The 22,229-nt window shown below is 35.5% G+C and overlaps 7 protein-coding genes across 9 annotated transcripts; 3 read left to right on the top strand and 4 right to left on the bottom strand.

Annotated features, from left to right (window-relative positions):
- On the top strand, nucleotides 10-875 carry LOC104734779 (oleosin-B1-like). Its single transcript, XM_010454420.1, has 2 exons — nucleotides 10-294; nucleotides 647-875. The coding sequence occupies exons 1-2, from the start codon at nucleotides 59-61 to the stop codon at nucleotides 705-707; spliced, it is 297 nt and encodes a 98-aa protein (XP_010452722.1). The 5' UTR covers nucleotides 10-58; the 3' UTR covers nucleotides 708-875.
- Nucleotides 1,694-3,120, top strand: LOC104734777 (oleosin GRP-17-like). The gene is made up of 2 exons (XM_010454419.2): nucleotides 1,694-2,018; nucleotides 2,294-3,120. The coding sequence occupies exons 1-2, from the start codon at nucleotides 1,762-1,764 to the stop codon at nucleotides 2,919-2,921; spliced, it is 885 nt and encodes a 294-aa protein (XP_010452721.1). The 5' UTR covers nucleotides 1,694-1,761; the 3' UTR covers nucleotides 2,922-3,120.
- LOC104734776 (oleosin GRP-17-like) lies at nucleotides 4,324-6,247 on the top strand. Of its 3 annotated transcripts, none has more exons than XM_019234709.1 (3): nucleotides 4,324-4,802; nucleotides 5,054-5,481; nucleotides 5,704-6,247. In XM_019234709.1, the coding sequence occupies exons 1-3, from the start codon at nucleotides 4,333-4,335 to the stop codon at nucleotides 5,985-5,987; spliced, it is 1,182 nt and encodes a 393-aa protein (XP_019090254.1). In that variant the 5' UTR covers nucleotides 4,324-4,332; the 3' UTR covers nucleotides 5,988-6,247. The 3 variants fall into 3 exon arrangements, with proteins under 3 accessions (XP_019090254.1, XP_019090253.1, XP_010452720.1); XM_019234708.1 differs by having other exon boundaries at nucleotides 5,054-5,664; XM_010454418.1 differs by having other exon boundaries at nucleotides 5,054-6,247.
- LOC104737877 lies at nucleotides 8,695-10,398 on the bottom strand. The gene is made up of 4 exons (XM_010458132.1): nucleotides 10,050-10,398; nucleotides 9,802-9,885; nucleotides 8,979-9,167; nucleotides 8,695-8,840 (listed from the first exon to the last, which is right to left on the bottom strand). Exons 1-4 carry the CDS (start codon nucleotides 10,396-10,398, stop codon nucleotides 8,695-8,697), a joined length of 768 nt encoding a protein of 255 aa, XP_010456434.1.
- On the bottom strand, nucleotides 13,740-14,835 carry LOC104734773 (zinc finger CCCH domain-containing protein 54-like). The gene has a single exon (XM_010454416.2). It carries the CDS (start codon nucleotides 14,712-14,714, stop codon nucleotides 13,968-13,970), a length of 747 nt encoding a protein of 248 aa, XP_010452718.1. The 5' UTR covers nucleotides 14,715-14,835; the 3' UTR covers nucleotides 13,740-13,967.
- On the bottom strand, nucleotides 15,894-16,972 carry LOC104734772. The gene is made up of 2 exons (XM_010454415.2): nucleotides 16,634-16,972; nucleotides 15,894-16,274 (listed from the first exon to the last, which is right to left on the bottom strand). Exons 1-2 carry the CDS (start codon nucleotides 16,866-16,868, stop codon nucleotides 16,057-16,059), a joined length of 453 nt encoding a protein of 150 aa, XP_010452717.1. The 5' UTR covers nucleotides 16,869-16,972; the 3' UTR covers nucleotides 15,894-16,056.
- LOC104737876 (protein DOWNY MILDEW RESISTANCE 6-like) lies at nucleotides 17,437-20,456 on the bottom strand. The gene is made up of 4 exons (XM_010458131.2): nucleotides 20,226-20,456; nucleotides 19,499-19,746; nucleotides 17,925-18,240; nucleotides 17,437-17,764 (listed from the first exon to the last, which is right to left on the bottom strand). The coding sequence occupies exons 1-4, from the start codon at nucleotides 20,454-20,456 to the stop codon at nucleotides 17,489-17,491; spliced, it is 1,071 nt and encodes a 356-aa protein (XP_010456433.1). The 3' UTR covers nucleotides 17,437-17,488.

Genomic DNA, 22,229 nt, shown 5'->3' with positions numbered 1-22,229 from the left:
AATCACAAATCATTCGATCAGAGAGAAATCCCAGCCGTTTAATTTGATCATCCCAAAGATGTTTGAGATTGTTCAGGCGGTTTTCGCCGCCGGGTGTGCACTAGCTCTTTTGACATTCGCTGGTATAACCCTCGGCGGCTCAGTGGTCGCATTTGTCATAAGCACACCGCTTTTTGTCATTTTCAGTCCGGTTCTCGTGCCAGCGACTATAGCCACTACATTGCTAGCTTCAGGTTTCACCGCCTCCGGCTCCTTTGGTGCCACGGCTATCTCCATCCTTATGTGGCTCTACAAGTAAACTATTGAAAACCACTCGCCCATTTTGTTTTACTTATATTCATATGTAGTTTTAGGCATATGTATCTTCATGGAATTTAGTTTCATATATATATATGCATGCTCATACGTACATATAATAATATACATTTCAAGGGGTGAACATTCGGTTATATTTGGTATAGTTATTGGTATTGAGAATGTATAACCTTACTAAAACTCTTATCATTCTTTTCAAGTTCGGTTTTAGTTTGGCAACACTTTGGTTCAAACCTGGTCGTTCTTTTGATTAAATAAAACGAAAAAAAAAACAATTTTGTACAACGAGTCAACGAATTTTTAATAATCAGAAGTATATAATTGTGTGTAGGAAACGTACAGGGAAGGATCCGCCAAAAGTTCCAGGATTGACGCCACCGTCTAGTCCGTAATGGAGGAACTTGAACAGACTTAACTGCTGGGGTCCCATAAATAAAATAAAAATTTACCCATCCTCTCTGTAATAAAATACTAGTTACCCCCGGATATCTCCAGTATCATTCCATTGATGTATATCGAATGTTACAAAAAGTATAATAAATGTACTCATTTTCTTGTTTTTTTCATGGAGTAATATCATTGTGAGAGTGTCATATACGAATTTTGGGATGTGATGCAAGCTAGCCTAAGCACTAACCGAATCACCGGTATATTCGACTACAAATAAAACATGTATTGACTAATGACTAATATATCACCGGTTATGACTAATAAATGAGAAATGTTTGGAAAAGGCTTTTAAACGTGTAATTGCAAAAAAAAAAAAAAAACCTATGACAGAAAAAAAAAACGTTTTTAAGGCAAAAAGAGAAAACAAAAAAAGAAGAATTTGGCCTAAAGGTTGATTCGTTGAAATTATGAAAACAGCTATTTACACGAAACTACAATACCCAGAAGATTATTTGATTTCTAGATCTACTAAAATACGAGCACTAAAGAAAAATGTTTAATCAAGTGATACATAATAAATATAATTATATAAAGTGTGAACAAAATGTAAACTGTGACTAAGTTTATCGAGTTAGAGCTGCCAAGAATGTGAGAACTGAGCAAGTTGCTGCCACGGACAACTCTACTAATACTCAAAGGTTATTTAACCTGGTCCATTTTTCGGGTCATATTGCTTGTAATTAGGCTTTGATTTTCTTTAAACAATGGACCTGAGCAAACATATAGAAAAGTACTCTAATTTATTTTATTTTATCATACTTTCAATATACAGAAAACTCCTCTAGAAAAATACGTGACACCACACAATTAGAAGTAGAAGCAAATTTGGCGTGACGTAAGGCCCTATTTATTTCCATCGTTTTGCATGGAGCGTGCATGTGTACCGTACCGTGCACGTACACCCCCACAACTCTTTTTATAATAAAGCCCTCTATCTTTCCACAACCATCCGATTAGAGTAGCTAGAAACCATAGAGATCAAACGTAATTCACAAAATGCTCTCGTTTCTCATCCCAGTTGTACAGCTTTTTCAGGTGGTTATCGCTGCCATAGCATCTGTAGTCTTCTTAGTGTTCGCCGGTATAAGCCTCGGCGGCTCAGTCGTAGGACTAATCATAGCCACACCTCTTTTTGTCATCTTCAGTCCGATTCTCGTACCAGCCACTATAACCACTACTCTCGTAGTCGGCGGGGTTGTGGGCGCCGCCGCCCTCGTAGTGACGGCATTTGCTCTCGTATTTTGGCTATTTAAGTAAAAAAAATTTAAATCATTTAATTTACTATTATATTTTCCTCGAAATTTAAAGAAACCTTATCGAAAATTCTTAAGTTTCATGCTTATATATTAGTTTTATGCTTATATATTAGTTTTTTCACGTGGACACGTATTATACGTCCTTTTATACTCAAAAGTGTTATATAAGGCATATTAATCTACAACGAACCTGCATAATGCAATTTTCAGAACAAAGAGTTTCTAAATAGTTTGATATATATACACTTGGTGTGTTTGTGTGTGTGATGTAGATATAGGATTGGAGTAAAACCAAAGAACAATCCACCTCCTAAGGGAGCCCCAACCAAAGCAGATATACCGGGAGCAACGTCAGGAGATAAACCACCAGGAGGTATTGCAGGGGGAGCGTCGGGAGGAACGTCGGGAGGAACTTTGGGGAAGAAATCCGGAGGAGCGTCATGGAATAAACCCGGAGGAGCCAAGGGTGATAAGCTCGGAGGAGCCAAGGGGGATAAGCTCGGAGGAGCGAAGGGAGATAAACACGGAGGAGCCAAGGGGGATAAGCTGGGAGGAGCCGGAGGTAAACACGGTGGAGCGAAGGGGGATAAACCCGGAGGAGCGAAGGGGAGTAAACACGGAGTATTGAAAGAGGATAAACCCGTTGGAGCCAAGGGAGATAAGCTCGGAGAAGCCAAGGGGGATACGCTCGGAGGAGCCAAGGGGGATAAGCTCGGAGGAGCAAAAGGGAATAAATCCGGGGGAATGCAGGGGAGTAAACCCATTGGAGCGAAGGGGGATAAACCCGGAGGAGCAAAAGGGGATAAACCCGTTGGAGCGAAGGGGGATAAACCAGCTGGAGGAGCGTCGGGATGTAAAACTGGGGGAGGGACTGGAAAGAAACCGTGGGCTTGTTCGTAAGGATGATATGTAGCAAATTGAAACTTAATTATTTGGGTTTCATAAATTAAACCTAATGTAGCTATCCTATTGACATGTCTTAATATCATTTGTATTAATGTGTACTATAAAACACTGCACGCATTTTTCATTATAAATTTGTTTATATGAAGTAATTCTTCGGTACTAACATACATGAATGAGGCTGGATCCAAGTTAATCAAAGCAATTGAATATATCTATGTGAATGATTCAATCATGAGACATTGAAATTGTTGTGTCTATGTTACCTGAATAAATAAATAACAAAGGGAAACCTAGCAGAGATTGAAATTATTGTTCTTAAATGAAACTGCTATTATTGTTTCTCTGTTTTCTTTAAATTCCAAATTAAACTTTTTACTATTTTAACTAAAATGTGTTGGTTTAAGTTTTGTAATATATCCACACCACACCAAGTATATCTCCCTTCTACTTGGTTCAAGTTTGTAATACCTAAGGCTTTTTTTTCAATACATTATTATACAACCTTCAAGATAAATTGGACCAACTTTAGAAGAAAAAATTGAATCCGGTTAGCGTTAACCAAACTCAATCCGTTTTCAGTACAATGGAATCAATAATTTCTAACCCATAGACATATCATAGTTTTCTTGAACAGTCTTTTTAGGGCACTGACATGATCCACTGATAACATGATCATCTTCCTGGGATGATCTCGTTCACGGTTATTGGATTTGGAGAGGGTGAAGACAAGGGATGATTTCTTAATTCCGTATCAATGCTCACTTGAATTTTTCTCAAAAAAAAGGCTGTGAGTTGATTGGTTAGAAAACAAACAATATATATAATCCCTAACTGTCTTCGGGGAAAACTATCATATATTATTTTCTGAACAGATTTTAAGCAAAACTTCTGTTGTGTATTCTTCTAATTTTTAGCGTTAAAAAGACAAAGATAGTACTAAATCGTTTCACCAATTGCCAGTTTCCACCAACAATCTTTTAATTATATCAAAATAAATCAAAATTCATCAAGTACCAAAATGTATCATTTAACTCATTTATTGCATATACGTAGATGGCTCAAAGTAACAATAACAAACCTTTCTTTACGCTTTGACATAAAGCAATAGAATGAAAGAAAATAGCTTAGTTTCTTTTCCAAGAAAGAATAAATTGTAAAAAAGGCCTAAAAAACATGACAGCATCTTTTCTTTTGAAACATGACAACCCCAACGCGCGCGCACACACACAAAGAAAAGAGATATTTAAAAAAAAAAATGTGTCGTGACGTAGCGTAGGTCTCCCATTCTCTCCAATCGTTTTGCATGGAGCATGGATATGTACCGTGCACGTAGTAAACCACACAACTCCTTCATAAAAGCCCTCTCTCTTCTCATCACCAAAACACAACAATCCGATCAGAAAATATGAGCGAAGAACTTAATCAAAACCCATCGTCAGCTCAGTCTCTGTCAATGAGAGAGGGCAGAAAGTTTCCTTTTCTGTCTCTGCCACAAAACCCATCATCAACTCAGTCTCTGTCAATGAGAGAGGGCAGAATGTTTCCGTCTCTGTCACAAAACCCATCATCAGCTCAGTCTCTGTCAGAGAGAGAGGGAAGAAAGTTATCTTTTCTCAATATGTTCTCTTTTCTCATGCCATTGTTGGAGGTTATTAAGATCATTATTGCTTCTGTTGCCTCCGTAGTCTTCTTAGGCTTCGCCTGTGTAACCCTCGCCGGTTCTGCCGTGGCATTAGTCGTAAGCACACCGCTTTTCATCATATTCAGTCCCGTTCTCGTACCCGCTACGTTAGCGACGGCTGTCTTAAGCACAGGGTTTACGGCCGGTGCCTCCTTTGGAGCGACAGCAATTGGTCTCATCATGTGGCTCATTAAGTAAGATCCTGATTAAACAAATTATAATATTGGAATCACTCGAAATTTATATATACTTATATATTTATTCATATACATAAGAAAACACAGTAAGTTATATAGTTTATGTCACAACATGTTTTCCCTTTTTTGAAACATCATTTGTAAAAGTTGTCAACGTAATTAAAAAATTAATATATTGTACATCATTTGTTTTCTTAACAAATCTCTGACGTATATATAATATATGCAAACGTGTTTGTGTGATGTAGGCGTAGGTTGGGAGTAAAGGCGAAAAATAATCCACCTCCAGCCGGACTTCCACCGACTTCGGGAGGAGGAGATAAAACTCTGATCTCAAAGTCAAAGTCAAATTCAAAGACAAAATCAAAGTCTAAGTCTAAAGGTGGGTTTAAGCTGCCAGCTTGGTGTAAAATGATCCCAGGGTTAGGTAAATTGGGGGGTGGGAAAGGTAAATCTGGAAGTAAAGGAGGTATGTCTGGCAGTGAAGGAGGTTTGTCGTCGTCGTCTGGGGATGAAGGTATGTCCGGTGGTCGAGGAAGTAAATCTAAAAGTAAAGAACATAAACTTGGAGGTAAAAAAAGTAAATCAAAAAGTAAAAAAGGTATGTCCGGAGGTATGTCTGGAAGTGAAGGAGGTATGTCGTCCGGAAGCGAAGGTATGTCCGGAAGTGGAGGAGGTAAATCTAAGAGTGGAAAACGTAAATCCGGAGGTCTAGGGGGTAAATTCGGAAAGAAAGGAGGTATGTCCGGAAGTGAAGGAGGTATGTCCGGAAGTGAAGGAAGTATGTCCGGAGGTAGTATATCTGGAGGTAGTAAATCCGGAGGCAGTATGTCCGGACGTAAATCTAAAAGTGGAGGAAGTAAATCTAAAGGTCTAAGAGGCAAGAGTAGTAAAAAAGGTATGTCCGGAAGTGGAGGAAGTATGTCCGGAAGTGAAGGAAGTATGTTTGGAAGTGAAGGCCGAAGTATGTCTGGAGGTGAAGGAAGTATGTCCGGAAGTGGAGGAAGTAAACACGGAGGTGGAGGATGTAAACAAGGAGGTAAACTGAGAGATAAGCTCAAAAGTAAATACGGAGCTAAGCTCAAAAGTAAATACGGAGGTAAGTTCAAAAGTAAATACGGAGGTAAACACGGAAGTGGAGGTATGTCCGGAGGTCGAGGCAGCTTCGTGGAGGAGGAGTAAAGGGCATTGGTGTGCCAACATTAAGCAGAACACTGTGCATTAATTCAAGATTTTTATGAAAGGCTTCCTAAAACGTTTTATGTTAAATGTAATGTTGAATCTGATTATAAAGATAACAAGAAATACTATAATACAATGTTTATTTAAAAAATAATAATAATGTGGGAATGCTAGTTTTATACCTTTCTTTCTTGAAAGTATTTGAAGATCTGTTGTAGACTTTGCTTGAGTTAATAGTTATAAGGAAGCATTTTATTATAGTTAAACGAATATAAATTGAAAGAAGTCGTGGCTGTTAACCGAAGGAGAGGAGGCTTGATTGGTTACTTTCTATGTTGAAATAGATTTTACATTTCTCATTCAGAAAAAATTTCAAATGACAAAGCGGTTTGGGCTTGTTGAAAATGACCAAAAATTTCCACTGCTTTGTTTCATAACTAGAAATTTTCTGACTTTGGATATATTCACTGTTTCTTAAGTTCCAAGACCAATGTTTCTGTCCGCTCTCTCCAAAAATAGTACGTATAAGAAGAGTATATATAGGACTCGAATTTGGGTCTATTAGACCTAAAACAGCACACATCCATATTTGGTTCGAGAGTTTTTTATTTGTATTATCCAACTGCCCCACTTGGATCGGACAACCTCACAAGAATCTTGAAATTCATCTCACATATATGTATTAATGTGAATATATATATTATTTTATTTTTATGAGGTTTTTAAAAAAAAATCAACATATGACAATTTCATTGAGCCGAATCTAGATTTACTGCAAGCATCAAACTTCAGCAAAATCTTGCCTCCGTGGATTATCTTTCGAAGAACCTATTTTAGGATGTTCCGATCCGACCGTAAACATGAATTGCAACACGACAATTAATGTTTGAGCTTTTAACAAGAAAGAAAAGAAGGTCCAAAATGCATGACCAAAAAAAAGGAGAAGAAAAAGAATGCAAATGTGACGTGTTGTAGATCTCTAACTTTTTGTATGTAAGAGCAAGATTATTGGTCGTTTCTTAATTTGGGGTTGTTAAACACTTTTTAAATATTTTATGAATTAATTGTGAATGGTTTTGAATATAAAAACGCATAATCTTTTAGGAAAAATTTAATTCTCCAATGGTAGATTCTAATTTTGGGTATCTTATTTTTGAAACTATTACTTTTTAAATAAAAAAAGAGATATTTGGCAAAATAAACAGTTTTCAAAACATAATTGTAAAAGTAGTACAATCACTATTTACAATTAACAAATTCCACAATTTTTACTGTTTTATACTGTTCACAAGACTTTCTAACTCTCATCAACATTTAATATTTACAATATATATCATTGAGTCTTTTATTTTTATTTTCTTTTTAATTTTTTCTCTTCTTTATTATATGCTCCATATAATCTAAAAATAAAAATGCTGACTAATTAAAAAAAATTCTAAATTTTAATAGAAAGAAAAGATTCTATGTTTTTTTCTTTATAATTGGATATGCATTTTGCTTGGTGATTTTATTTGATAATATTAAATATTTTTTTCACAAATTTTAGATCCATACACCTAATTAAGTGTACAAACATGTGTACAAATATTTGTACACACTATTATGTGTACAGATGAAATTTGTTTAATTCTTAAGGCTTCAAATGTCTGTACATATGCTTGTACTGCAATGTTTTTATATAAATTACATCTGTAAAGTTAATAATGTGTACAAACATCTGTACACATAATAATTTGTATAGACATCTGTACACATACTAAAGTGTATGAATACAAAAGATTTATATAATATATTTAATAATTATTAAATAAAATTCATATCATATTGTAAAGAAAAAAATGTATTTTTTGTATCTAAGAAGTTTTCTAAAAATATATATTAACAATTATTTGAATAATTATGATTGGAGGAAAAAAAAAAAAGCTTTATTTCTTACCCACACATACCCATTTTTGTAATTTTCTCACCAAACCTATGCCCCACCATTTCTCCCTATCTCACAAACTCTCTATTGCAAAACACCCTACTGTTCTAATTTTAAATAGTGAATGTATTAGTTTCCCAATTAAGTTTCCAAAATGTACTAATTTGCTAACAAACCCTAAAAAAAATTATAAATAGAATATAAGTGGTATAAATGTGTAAACATTTAAGAATTTATAAAAATAGAAAATATTGCATTTAATTATTTTTTAAACATACAAAACATGATAAAAACATTAATACATATTACAATAGAAGTGCAATTCATAAATGGAGAAAATGATAAATTTTAATACTGATTTGCTCCAAATTTTGCCCAAATGTTCTCAACCAAATCATCTTGCAAGCGTTTATGTTTTTCTCGATCACGAACATCCATTCGAATCTTGAGCATAGTTTCAACACATGAAGGTCTGGTTGTTGGAAGCGTGTAGTCAACTTCTGAAGCTCTATTTGATTGCAATTGTGCGAATTCATTTTCATCAAACAGAGTGAACCCATCTCGTTCGTCTTCTACTATCATATTGTGCAGTATGATAGACGCTCTCGTTATTTTTCCAATTTTTACCTTATCCCAAATAAGAGCCGAGTTTTTGACTATGGCAAATCGAGCCTGCAAAACTCCAAAAGCACGCTCTACATCTTTACGCACAACTTCTTGTTGTCTCACAAATAAAGAGGCTTTTGGAGTTTGTGGTAGCGGAATAGATTGGATAAAAGTAGCTCATTTTGGATAAGTACCATCTGTCAAGTAGTAAGCCAATTTATACTCATGTCCGTTGACACTGTATTTAACTTTAGGAGCTCGACCATGCAAAATATCATCAAAGACTGGAGATGGATCAAGAATATTGATATCGTTTAATGTACCTGGTGATCCAAAGAAAGCATGCCAAATCCAGAGATCATACGAAGCCACCGCCTCTAAAATGATTGTGGGCTTTCCAGATCCGCGGGTGTATTGACATTTACATGCGGTGGGACAATTCTTCCACTCCCAATGCATACAATCGATGCTTCCTATCATACCGGGAAATCCACGAAACTCGCCAATGTCGAGTAGTCGTTGAAGATCTACTGGTGTGGGTCTTCTCAAGTACTCATCTCCAAATAAAGTTATGACTAAATCTTTAAAATTCTCCAAGCATGATAGCGCCATGGTTTCAGAAAGACGGAGGTATTCATCAACCGCATCAGCTGCAAAACCATATGCCATCATATGAATTGCTGATGTACACTTTTGCAATGTAGGCAGACCCAACCTTCCGGTAGCATCTCTCCTTTGTTGAAAGAAGGGAACTTCATTTGCGAGTTTATCTACAATACGAATGAATAATGGCTTGTTCATTCTAAAACGGCGTCGGAACATGTTGGGTGGGTAAGTTGCATCATCACTGAAATAATCATTCCACAAGTTCTCATGACCGACTTCTCGATTTCTTTCAATGTAAACTCGCTTTTTTCTTGGTTTAGGTGGTCGTTGTTGTTGAACCGATGGAGCCATAAGATTTTGCCAAACTTGGTTGCTGATTTGATCACATGTTTGATTAAAACATTCATCAATTATGTCATCAACATCATTGTGGGAAGAAGAAGCCATTTGAAGAGAATTTGGAAATAATGGAAAGGTGCTTTGGTGTTTTAAATTTTGAGAAGGAGTAGTGTTTTAATCTGTTTGGTGTGAATATTTTGTGTGCTTGCTTTGGACATTATATAGAAAATTCTGATGTCAAAGTAAAACTATAATTTTGTGGTACATAAACATTGGATACAATATGTGGTCTAAAATGATAGAAAAACATGTGGTAAGAGTACAAAAAAACAAAAATACTTGTACAAACACGGTAATGACAAACACGGTGTGCTTGTACAAACACAGTAAGAGTGACTTTTGGTGTGCTTGCCTCTTGTCGACCTGCATAAGAATGACAAACCAACTACCATAACGTAACAAAACCAATTACCATAACATAACAAAACCAATTACCATAACAATGAAAAACCAATTACCATAACATAACAAAACCAATTACCATAACTTGCACACCAAGTCGTTTATCCTCCCCCACCTCTGCTTACAGTGACTCGCCTCTCTCTTTGACCGACCAACAGCATTCGGACAGGATGCAAAGTAATCTGCAATCCTCCCCCAAAAGGCTCCACGTCTTTGCTCGTTGGAAGTAATCCGATCCTTGCTAGTGTTGAGCCAAGCGCTGACCAACATGATATCATCTGTTGGTAACCATGCATGCCTTGACTTGCGATTTTCTTTAGGGAATGGAGGTTCGGATGAGGGTTCAGATGGAGTTTCAGAACATGGACTATCAAGAGGAGTGTATTTGAGGTTATGGTTATCAAGTTGGCTGTGTAACAGGTTCATATAGCTAGAGGAGGGAAGATATGGATTCATAAACTCGTCTGAATCCATATCGTGATAAAGAACTTGTGTGTGTTAAAAGGGATTAAAGAGATTCCTAAAGGGTTTATAAGAAAGAACTTGTGTATTTTACTTTTGTGTGTTAAAGAGATTGGTAAATGGTTTATAAGAAAGAAATTGTGTGTTAAAGATGTTGGTAAATGGTTTAAATTTTCAAATTAAGTGTTTACCTAACACAAAGCAGCAAGTAATAAAGCAATGACATCAATGACAAAAGCGTATTAATCACAACCACAACTACCATCCAAAAGCAATGACATCAATCACTCACTCGACTCATACCTAAACTAACATCAAGTAAATTAAGAAAGAGAAGTATAATAAATTACCTTCATTGATGGCCGAACAGACACAAAGACTCTATACACATGATCTAGCATTCTTTTTGCTGTTAAAGAATGAATAAAAAAAAAAAAAAGAGTTAGATTGGAAAACAAACATCACATGCTAAACTAAACAAACAAGAACCATGACTATCAAAACAAACAAGAACCATGACCCCCAAATCCAACTGTACATTAAACATGTAGAGCCTTCCTCACGTCCATAACCCGATTTCATCACAACACACATATAGTTATGATTTACCTGAATATAAGCTGAGACGTCTTCACGAGTGAAGGAGCTTTCAGCTGGAAATGTCAAGTAAATCTGTGAAGAGACTGCGTCCTCTCTTTCACAGCGGCTTGGACTATAAGAGTAACCACCTTCTTCTCCAAATTGTTCTGATCCTTATCTGCAAGAAACAAACAATCACCATTAGCAAAACCAATCCCCAGGAGCTCAATATCTCTTTATACAAAACCAAGACAACAAAGTAACACTTGTTTGGTATAGTCTCAAGTCTTAACACTTGTTTTGTAAAGCCTCAACCTACCAATAATCTTGCTCTTACACTGCTAACCAAACATATACTGAGATTAAGGATTCATCAATACCAATATAAAAAAAATGAATCATACTGGATAACATTGACACCCAAATCCCTAATTTTCCAACACCCATCACATAACCCTAATTTGCGATCCAAAATCTAAGAACCCAAATCATAAAACAATTGTACTAAATCTAAGAAACGTACCATGTTATTCCAATTGCTTCAATCTCATCCAATTTATTCGACTACACAATACGAACCGCTAAGATCTCCAACTGAATCTCGATTTCTTTCTTTCGCGATTGCAGAACCAAATCGCCTTCGCCACTAATAGCCTTCTCTCCATTCCAATCGAATCCAAACCCTTCCTCTAAAGCAATTGGTGCTTCAATTCCAATGCTTCAATCTTCTTATTCCAATTTGTTTTCTCTCGTTTCGGAGATACAGTCGCGAGAGAAAGAGAGAGAGACGAAAAAAATAAAATCAATCACTCCCAATTTTTTGTTTTTTTCATTTTCTTTTTTCTCTTAACCCAACAGCCAGCTTACACGTAGCACCTCTTAACCCACATCCGGGTATACTATATTAGAGGAGATCTTAGCTTTTTCTTTTCTTGTGATTTATTTTTTTGCCCAAATACACTAAGAACCTTGCTATCAATCCATCGATGGAGAAGCTCTAAGATCCCTAACAACCATCCGATAATAAAGTATGAGCCAAAGGAGAAGGACTCCACCAAAACAAATCTCAGTCATCCAAATTTAAGATTTATCACAATAATGTTTTCTTTTCTCATCCCATTGTTGGAGGTTTGTCAGGTGGTTATCGCTGTTGTGGCATCTATAGTCTTCTTGGGTTTAGCAGGTCTAACACTCGCTAGTTCAGCCGCGACATTAACCGTAACCGCACCGCTTTTCATCATATTCAGTCCGATTCTAGTATCAGCCACGATAGCCACTGCTGTCTTAACTTCGGGGTTCACAGCCGGTGGTACCCTAGGAGCTATGGCTGTTGCTCTTATCAGGTGGCTTATTAAGTAAAAAAAATTTTAAAAATAACCTAGGAGTCATCCAGAGATTTATGAATACTAATTCTTCATATACATGTATCATCAACCTCTTGCCAAGGCTATGGATGTCAATATTAGATATAAATATTTCAAATCCACACTAAACGATGGTCGTATGTTAGTGGTATATATTTTTTTAATAATAATCAATCTTTAACATATTTACGCACTTGCGAGTATATATGTAAGCGTAGGATGGGAGTAAAGCTGAGTGCAGAAGGAACTTCTTCAACTCCTTCAGTCCAACTCAAATTGCCAATTTATGGTGGATATGGAGGATCTTGGGGAGGAAAAACATTTTCTGGAACATTCGGAAAACCATTCTCTGGAAACATCCCAGCATGGTTAAAAGGTATACCTTTTGGAGGTATACCTGCCGCCGCAAGTGGAGCTGCTGCATCTGCGGCTGGAGCAGCGGCACCTGCGGCCGGAGCTGCTGCACCTGCGGCTGGAAGTACACCACCTACATGGTAATAGAAATTGGTTAAGTTGTTACAACATGTAGCATGATATATACTGTGCATTACTGTTCACTAGTTCATTTTATGACTCGAAACTTAAAAGGAAACAAATGCTTTCTAAAACGTTTTATATTATGTAATGTTTATTTTTAGGGTATAATGCGGTAACGCTTAATTGCATCTGTCCTGAAAGGATTCAACGATTTGTAGTAGATTTTGCTTTTGCTATTTAATTATACGGACGCTGGTAGTACAGCAGGTAATGAACAAAGAACATAAACTTCTTTGGAAGAAATCATGAACACGTTATTGACACACAAAAGAAATGAGGCTTGTATTGACGTTCTATATGTAGGTTGTAATTCTTTATTTCTTTTGGGTTTAACGAAGCAGCTTGGCTACAAAACTAAATAATGTGTGTATATGTACAAGTGTGTTGCGAGTGATAATTTTGGACTAACATATCAGACCGCCCTTCACCCAAAACAATTCAGGCCCGATAAATTTAAGTTTATATTTCTACCCAAGAAAATTGATTATTGAATTCGTAATAAAAACGAAGATAATTTAGTAAGATGTATCATAGATTCATAACCAAGATTCTTCGCTTGAACCGTTGAATTTCTTTATATATTAGTAACGTCAATAGACCATAAAACATGGTTTTGCTCCTATATATAGATTACATTACAACTCTAAATACATATTTTCTTCTCTTTCAGCTACATTTAAAGAAAGAATCGTATATGTTGTCAACTAAATTGCTTTTTTTTCCGGGTCAACGATTGACAACCCCAAACTTTTTATGATATACTAACTGACAACTATTATATTTGTGTAACGGTTGCATGACTGATACAAACTTAGCTCATAAACTCTGTTTTATTCTCAAACTTCGGTTTAATTTAAAAAAAAAACATTGTAATTATCTCGAAACTGATAAGAGTGATAGACTTCAAATAAGATCAAGTCAGCTTACAATTACATGATCAGTGAAATAACTCTTTTTACGACATTGCAAGAAATCATTACAATTCAATTTACCATATACATGACAAGATCTCTCATCTTGAATCTTGATCTTGTGGATTTTGTTAAAATCCACTTTTATTTATTGGTTTCTTCTTCTCTCCCTCCCCTTTAATTTCACAATCTAATCCACCAGCTCTGAGATCCAATCCAAACCGAAATTCAAATCGAAATCCAAATCAGACAGCTCATAATGATCATCCACAATGCTCATCCGACTCCAACACTTCAACAACACTTTCTCCTCGTTACCATCTAAACCACTTTTCCCGCTTTTCTCCGGAGATCGTGACGTGTCGTAATCCTCGCCGTCCAATCTCATCGCCACCCCATTACTGTTTCCGCCTCTAGCCCTCACTGGCCTGTAAGCATACCTGCACCTATGCTTTCCCTCAGACTGCCGAAGCTGCTCCGGCGCGTGTGCGAAGAAACACACTTTCCTCTGACACAAGTTCCCGGCGTTGCAAGCGCGTGTTCTGTAACGCGCCGGGTGGAGCCAGTACTCGAATACACCGTGTGCGAATTCGCATGAGTCCCCACGGTGGCATGCTCCGTTTCTGAAAGCCGGGCATGCGACTGCGCAGTAAGTGTGACGCCGAGGATCACGGCGTGTGGCTTTCTCGCCGCGGTGAGCGTAGGGACACTCAGTCCAGTCGTGGCTGCGGGTACGAGGACACCGTTTGATCTTGTACGCGTACATGCGAAACTCATCTGAGCCGTAGATCGCATCGTCGATGGTTGGCATCGGAGGGTCTATGTCGTACGCTCCTACATTCCCAGGCTTGCTTAAGATGTACCCTAAAGCAGAGTATTGCTGGTCACCTATATCGTAGAATGCCATTGGACTTACACTTTTCAACATTTTTTTCATGCAATGAATGATCAAAGATTTATTTTGGTTGATACATTTTTTTTTCCAAATTTAGAAAAGGAAAAAAAAAATGATAGTTCATCGTAAAAAATCGAGGAAACCGAAAGAGGAATTTATAGGAGAAAAAACGAAATGAAAAGTCGAATATTCTATATAGTTTTACCCTTTACAAACTTTTAAAATGAATAATGCCAAAACTTTATTTTTTAAACGTTACAGTTATTTATTATTATTATTTTTTTTTTTGCATGAAGATTTATACGGTTTAGATAAAGAAATATCTTAACGGAGACAGAAGATGGTGAAAGATAAATTAATACGATTTCAAGTTCTTTTTTTTTTTTTTTAAATTCAGCATTCATCAGTGTCACGGACGATAGATAGAGTCTACTACCCTAATTTACGAACAATAGATTAGTAAAATATTAGATTATGTCGTAAAAATGGTATTGATTCGTGAGCGATAAATTAAAAGACGTTACGTAAAAAGCGTTTTAAGGTGAAGAGGTGAAAAACATTTGGAAACACATGAGTGGTAAAAATTGCATGAGAAGGCACAGGTGTAAAAATCAGAGGAACTTATAAATAATAAAGCGGAGACGAGCACCATCTGGCACACGTGTCGAGACGTATCCTTTATATCCTCGAGGACCTCGACAGTCGTTTCTCTTTCGCAAAACTTGGTAGGTTTGGTGAGCCCCCGCAAACGCACAAAACTCTCAGAACCATTTGATGGAAAAATATTTTTGCAAAATTATATTTATATTTTTTTTTTGTCGTTTCTAAAAGTTTGTTTCAAGCAGGAAACGATACCAGTGGCAGTGAAGCAGCGAATACACCAAAAAAGTAGCTGAGTTTTTAAAATTGGAGTAATTTCTTAAATCTTTAATAATGGGTGGATCGATTCAAAATTTTAGACTAATCATCGAATCTTCCATTTAGATGTGTATAGTGGTATTGAAGACTCGAACTATATTGGTTGGTTTATTGTATCTAGAATCTCTAGACACTAAAGTAGCGTTTAATTTATGGCAAGTCGGTCCGTAAACTGACGGTTTTTTGTTCAAAATTATGTCAGCTAACATGTCTTGTTTGAAAGGAATCAGATGCAGGCGTTTTTTTTTTCAAATAAAAGAAATCAATTACATTAAACAGCTTTACTTCAAGTAGCAGCAAATTATTCTATAATTTTATTTTCTAATTCGTGAAAACTATAGACGTCAATTTTTTTTTTATATGCAATTATGTTTCGAGCATAAAATGCATAATTAAAATAGATATAAATAATATGAAATCATTTTAAACGTTAATTACTAATAGTTTCTTTATCAAAAAAAAAAAGCTAATAAAAATCTTTCACCACTTTCCTTGAAGCTTGTATCCTTTGATGACGCTTATCGACGTCGCGTTTTAGTCTAGTTTTGTAAGAACCACCAACCTCTGTGGCGCCGCCTAAGAACCCGGTCTGATTTCCGTCGCTGTCATTATCAATGTCTCCTTCGATCGTTAACCCTTCGATCTTAGCCGCAATCGATTCTCCTTTCATCCCAACATCCACATCTATACGTAAAAAAGGTACTATCATTCAAAGCTACAAATCTATTGAAGACTATCAAAATACGTATCTTTTTAAGTTTTTGTAATCTATCTCTTTTTTTCCTTTTTTTTAACCAAAACATGCCATACTGATAAAATCCATAGTAATCACACATTTCTGTCATGTACGTTCCGTAGTGATAGAAAAGATCGTGTGTTTAACAATACTAGATACTTGATTCGTCATACACCGGTACACAAGTAAATTACTGGATCAACGACTAGAAAAAGCAACATTCTAAAATAGAAGGTTTGTTTGCATGCATATAGAATCGTACAAATAGGTAATAATAGAGCCTAAAATCATGAATATAGACACAAACCTGTATTAGAGAAGAACCAAAGGACGAGAGCACAAGCAAGAAGGACAAAAGGGATTATGTGAACAGCGTTTTCAGCAAACTTGGTACGTGACTTCTCTTTCTTGGTCACCTCTTGCCCGATGGGATTGGATGGAGCCGAGTCGTCTTCGTCTAGGCCCTTCCATAATCCCTTTGGTGCGGACCAAGGCACAGAGTAATCCTCGGTCACACGGTTCCAGCTCGCGGATCTGTACATATTGCCTCTATATATTATGATCGTGTTTTGTTAGAAGAGATCGAATCAGTTTCTTTACAATGTAACTAGTTAACGAGTTAAGGCTAAAAGATAATACGTTTGTGTCAAATGAGAAAAAAAAATCCGTAATTCGTTGGTAAAAGTCCCTTAAAATTTATTAATATCTGTTGGCGAATTTAGGGCCTATGCCTTTGGTAAATTCGGATCGAGGTTAGGACTCTGTCAAATCCTTTAATGAAATTCACTTCATTTGTTTATTTGGAAAGCATTATTACTTACGTAATTTTGTTTGAAGTATTTAGACATATATTTATGTTTATGAAAAGTAGCCATATACACAAACCTTTCTTCTATTCCATGCGTTTACAAATAATTATAATTTTTTTTAATTATAATTCAGGTGGTTTTCAATTGCACTGAATTTTCGGAAATAGGGATGATGATATATATATATATATCTCACATTACAATGTAACACGTATATAAGTGTATCTGATATCTGTACATGTCCATTTGAACACACAACTTAAAGGTAAAAGGACATGGACTAAGTCATACCGTGTACCAAACCAAACCGGGATATCTTACTCGTACACACCTTGAACCACAACGTGTTCGACTCAGTCCTTGATTCTGAGAGTGTCAATGAACCTATCCCCTTGAGAAATGTCATTCTTGACTAGAAAATCAAGAAAATCTTTAAAGCTGCTCTCTTTGTACCGTACCGGATTTTCATCGTTAACCAATTCGCACGGTACTCTCATCTTATCGTCCATATCCAAGCTATGCAAGCTCGCGAGGGAGATTCTCGTCTTCTCTTCATTTAAAGTGACTTTATGAACGACGCTCTTGTATAATCCATTGCTTAGCACTTCCACATGATCACCAATATGGACCTAATTAAAAAAAAAATAGCATTTGCGTTCAGTGATGAAAAAAATTAATGGAATTTACGAAATTGATAGTGACATTATTAATTTAATTGAAATATTTTAACCGGAAGAAACCAAATTGTATATTTTGGTTAAGGTCTAAACCGGAACAGTTGGAACATACCTTAAGTACACCTGTGACTTGTGGGACAACAACCCAGCGGCCAGATCCACCATGAGCCATTGGGTCGAAGATCTTAAGACCGGCCAAGTTCTGTAGAAGGATGGTGATGCAGCTATAGTCTGAATGCGGCGGCAGGCCTAGCGCCTTCTCAGGACTCGGACACGGTGGATAGCAGTTAACGGCCATGACTTGCGTGCCGTTTTCGTCCATCCGAGACGACAGGTAGTCTCTCCCTAACCCTAGGCTCTCCGTTATTGCTCCCATTATCTCTATCGATAGCTTCTTCACTTCCTCGCAGAATTTTCCCATTTTTTCCCTGAGATATTTACATAAAACGCACATATATGAGAGTGTCTAGTTAAATACGTACAATATAAATATAAAAGATGTTGATCTATCATTCCACAATTTCCACTACCTAGAAAGAAAAAAAACATAAAAGCTAATTTCTTTTCTTTTAACCCTTAACATATCTCTTGTTCATAGACTCTTTTACAACGATATTATTTGGAGCTTACAAGAGTAAAATAAAGCTGCATGTTATGGAGTTAATTACTATTTTGATATATTAGTATATTTTAAAATCAGTTCTATTTTTGTTTTTAAAATAATATAGAGGCAACAAAACGGAATCATAATAAAACCCATGCTAAGAAAGAAAAACAAAACCGTGTGCGGTATATTAGAGAACAAATTAAAAAATATGTGTTACGTACAAATAAAAACAAAACTGTATATTTTTATAATTATTAAGGATGTAGACAAAGAACGGTAAGAGAAACGCACCAACAACTGATTAAGGAAATGTCGAAAAACTAATAGAAGAAAAAAGAGATAAGGAAGGCTAAATTAGCACGTTAGCTTCAACAAAAATTAGCTATATAAATTGAGATGATCATATTTGATACTGAGATTTTCAATCACACAATGTCTACTGCATGAAGCATCTTCAGTATTTTCAAGTTCAGATAATATATATCTATATATCTTTTTGAAAAAAGTTCAGATATTATATATCAACATTGTTTTAAACATAAAGAAAAGAAACATTGTTTTAACAAAAAAAAAAACATTGTTTTAAACATAAAGAAAAGAAAAATAAGCGAAGGGTTGTCCAAGTAATTAAACAGAGGATTCTTTTTTATTATATATTTTTTTGTTTGTCAAAAGAAAAACGGAGGAATGTTTCTGAAACCTTACCTAAGTTAGGACGGTCCAGGTGATAGAGTCCATTAGACCTATCATTATCCCAGCAACCCTTCTCATTTCTCAAAATAATATATTTTAATTATTTTTTATTATTATTATTAATTTAAATAATAAATCTGAAAAAAATAATATTGACCTATTAAAAACTGCCACATGTTATGGTTGCTCACACTTTACCTTCTTTTACTATTACTTTATTATTACTTTTTAATTTTTAATTAAGAGTACTTGAGAAACTACATGTAATCATGCCTTTAGGTGCACAAGAAAAAGGACAAAATGCGCCGGTATAAGAAACCCTTTTATGCTTATTTTGTATATGCAATGTATATGTTATGTATGACCTAATCAGTGACATCTAATACCTGTATCCGGGTGGATTCTCAGGCCAAAGATGAATCCAACGATGAAGAGGATGTGCATAGTGCTTTAGAAAAATCCTCCAGAACTGGATCTTGTCCAAACCGTCCTTAAGACTTGTACTGTACCGAACCGGTGCGTACACATCGTTTGACATAAACTTCTTTTTCTCCTTCGCTGGTAGCTCGAAGAAGCCCTTTGCAACCTCCAAGGCGTCATCTAGTATGTCCTGGTTTATTCCGTGGTTCACTATCTGATACACAAACCGGACCAATAGAAGAAATAAGTTAACCAGAAAATGTTGGAAAAAAAAGCGAAACAAATTAAATTAACCAGAAATTTCATTTAAACCGGTTTTGACCCGGTATGTGACAGCCACGTCACGTGCGTGTGTCAAGCGCGTAACAGAGCAGATATTTTGATTTCAACGACTAAGAAAGTTATAACGTGAATTCGTGAAATAAATGATGACACACTCTTCTAACGTGAATACTTATAGGATACAAATTAAATAATGACACAATGTAAGCAGATAACAGTTATGAGTTATCTAGTGGAGCATATAACATATGTAGTAAAATAGTTTACAATTGTACTGTTACTGTGTAATATTCCAGATTCAATCCCACATATTCATTGAAAAAGAAAGAGAAAATTCGAAAATATAGAAGACAATGAAAAAAATGATTCAAATTCTTAGAATTTTTAAATATATTATGTGAACTAACTTACTAGGAAAAAACCAAGATGCTGACATGCCAAACTTAGCTCTCGAATAACCTCTCGACGTTCATCATCGGCACCTTTCAGCCGAGAAACATCAATCGTGGGTACGATTTCGGAATCTGAATCGCATGGTTGGCAAGAAGGCGGGACGACATAACAATCGGGTACATACGGTAAGCTCCTCTCTTGTGCAGAATTCCCCATTTCGAATGTACTTGAATCCTCACCTTTCTCCATTGTTGAGATTTTAACTTAGTGTTGAGAAATCGGTTAAGAATGAGGGAGAACTAAATGGGAAAGTGCGAGTGGTTCCTCTATAAGTAAGGTTTTGTAGCCGTCTATTGACAATTCGGAGTTGTAATAAATACATGACGGTCGAATACTAATTTATTATTCTTCTTCTTCTTTTAGAAGCTCTAGAGCATGTGTAACTGTCAAAATGTATATGTATACCAATGACGAGTCATAATGAACATTCATATGTTGTACAAAATATATAAGAGTGACTAAATTCATATATGACGCGGGCCATTAATTTGATGTTGGGATATTTAGTATAAACACTAACATGGATTTATTAATATTTTAGTAGAGACTTCGATCGCATTCATTGCACCATCCAGAAAAAGACAAAGGAAAACTTTCCGCAAAAAAGCATCCTCTTGTCCGGATTTCAAGCCTTCATAAATATGTTGGACACACATGTGGATATATAGATAAATTGGATACATATGTCGTATGAATTGTATAAATTATGTAAAAATGGAATAGTTATATGGTCTTGCGTGAGGTCTAGGTAAAATGTATTGCGCCGGTTCCTTCATGCAACGGACATTTATTTTCCTTTTTATAATTTAGTTTATGAAAGTACAAAGTTTTGAGACAATGAGTCAATGAAAACCGTCTGATGTCACTGACGACATTCAAAGGACCATGGTACTTTATTGGAGTTCCATGAATCATATTTAACAAAAAAAAAAGTTTCATGGCTCATGAAAAGTGTATAATTTTTTTTTTTAAAACATTAGTAACATAACTATCACTTGTTAGATATTATTACATTGTTTTTTCATAGAAATACATCTAGCTAGCTGGTTATCAAAGTAAGTACTACTTAAAAGTGCTTATAGTGATATATAAGTCCTTATAGTAGTTGGTAAAATAGTTCATTTCTATAAATACATAAAAGGTGAATAAAACTTGCAAAAAAAAAAAAAAAATTGGTTATATTTTAAGACAAAACAACTTTGTTTTCTTGTATGTGTTTTAAGAAATAGACTGTATTTTTAACTTTGTATCCCAAAAGACAAAAACCCAATAGTAATTTTTTTTTTATCACCCAATAGTAATATTTAAAATTTTTATATTATGCATGTGCCAACAAATAGAAAAAGAGTTACAAGGGAAATTCTCTGGAAGCATTTTAGGTAGGTTTGGTAAAGAGAAACCCTCAGGATTAGTCGAGAAGTTATATATGGTTCAACTCCCTCAATGCCAATTCCAAGCCTATGCGAGTATATTTGGAAAACGAAAAGTACATAATAACTAATTAATAGACATGAATAAAGTAATAGTTACACATAGTAGCCTCATCCTGTAAATTCTATACATTCTTTAATTAATTAATGTTTACCAATTTGTAAACTCCAAGAAGTATTAATTGAAGTTATTTGAATTTATTTATAACTTAATTTTAATTAATTTGTGTTGGTTTTTTAGAAACAAAGGAAGTAGTATGTTGGGTTTTGTTTGTCTATTAACAAAACAACATTTTGAATGTGCTGAGATTTAAATCTCAAACCATGGAAAAACTTCTTTTTATCTTCAGATCAAAGTACCAAACCAGTAGCTAGATCATATATATAGATACATCATACATGCATTATTTGCAGGTCGCTACAATCTTCCCAATACTTCTTCAATGTCTTTATGAAGATCTAAAAATTTTGAGGGCTGAAGACTATTCCTAACAGCACAGGAATCTTATGAATTGTGAAACACGAAAAAATT

The sequence above is a fragment of the Camelina sativa genome, chromosome 13, assembly GCF_000633955.1.
Source record: "Camelina sativa cultivar DH55 chromosome 13, Cs, whole genome shotgun sequence".
NCBI lineage: Eukaryota > Viridiplantae > Streptophyta > Magnoliopsida > Brassicales > Brassicaceae > Camelina > Camelina sativa.
Note: the sequence above shows the minus strand (reverse complement) of the source record. Positions and strands in the feature narration are given on the sequence as shown.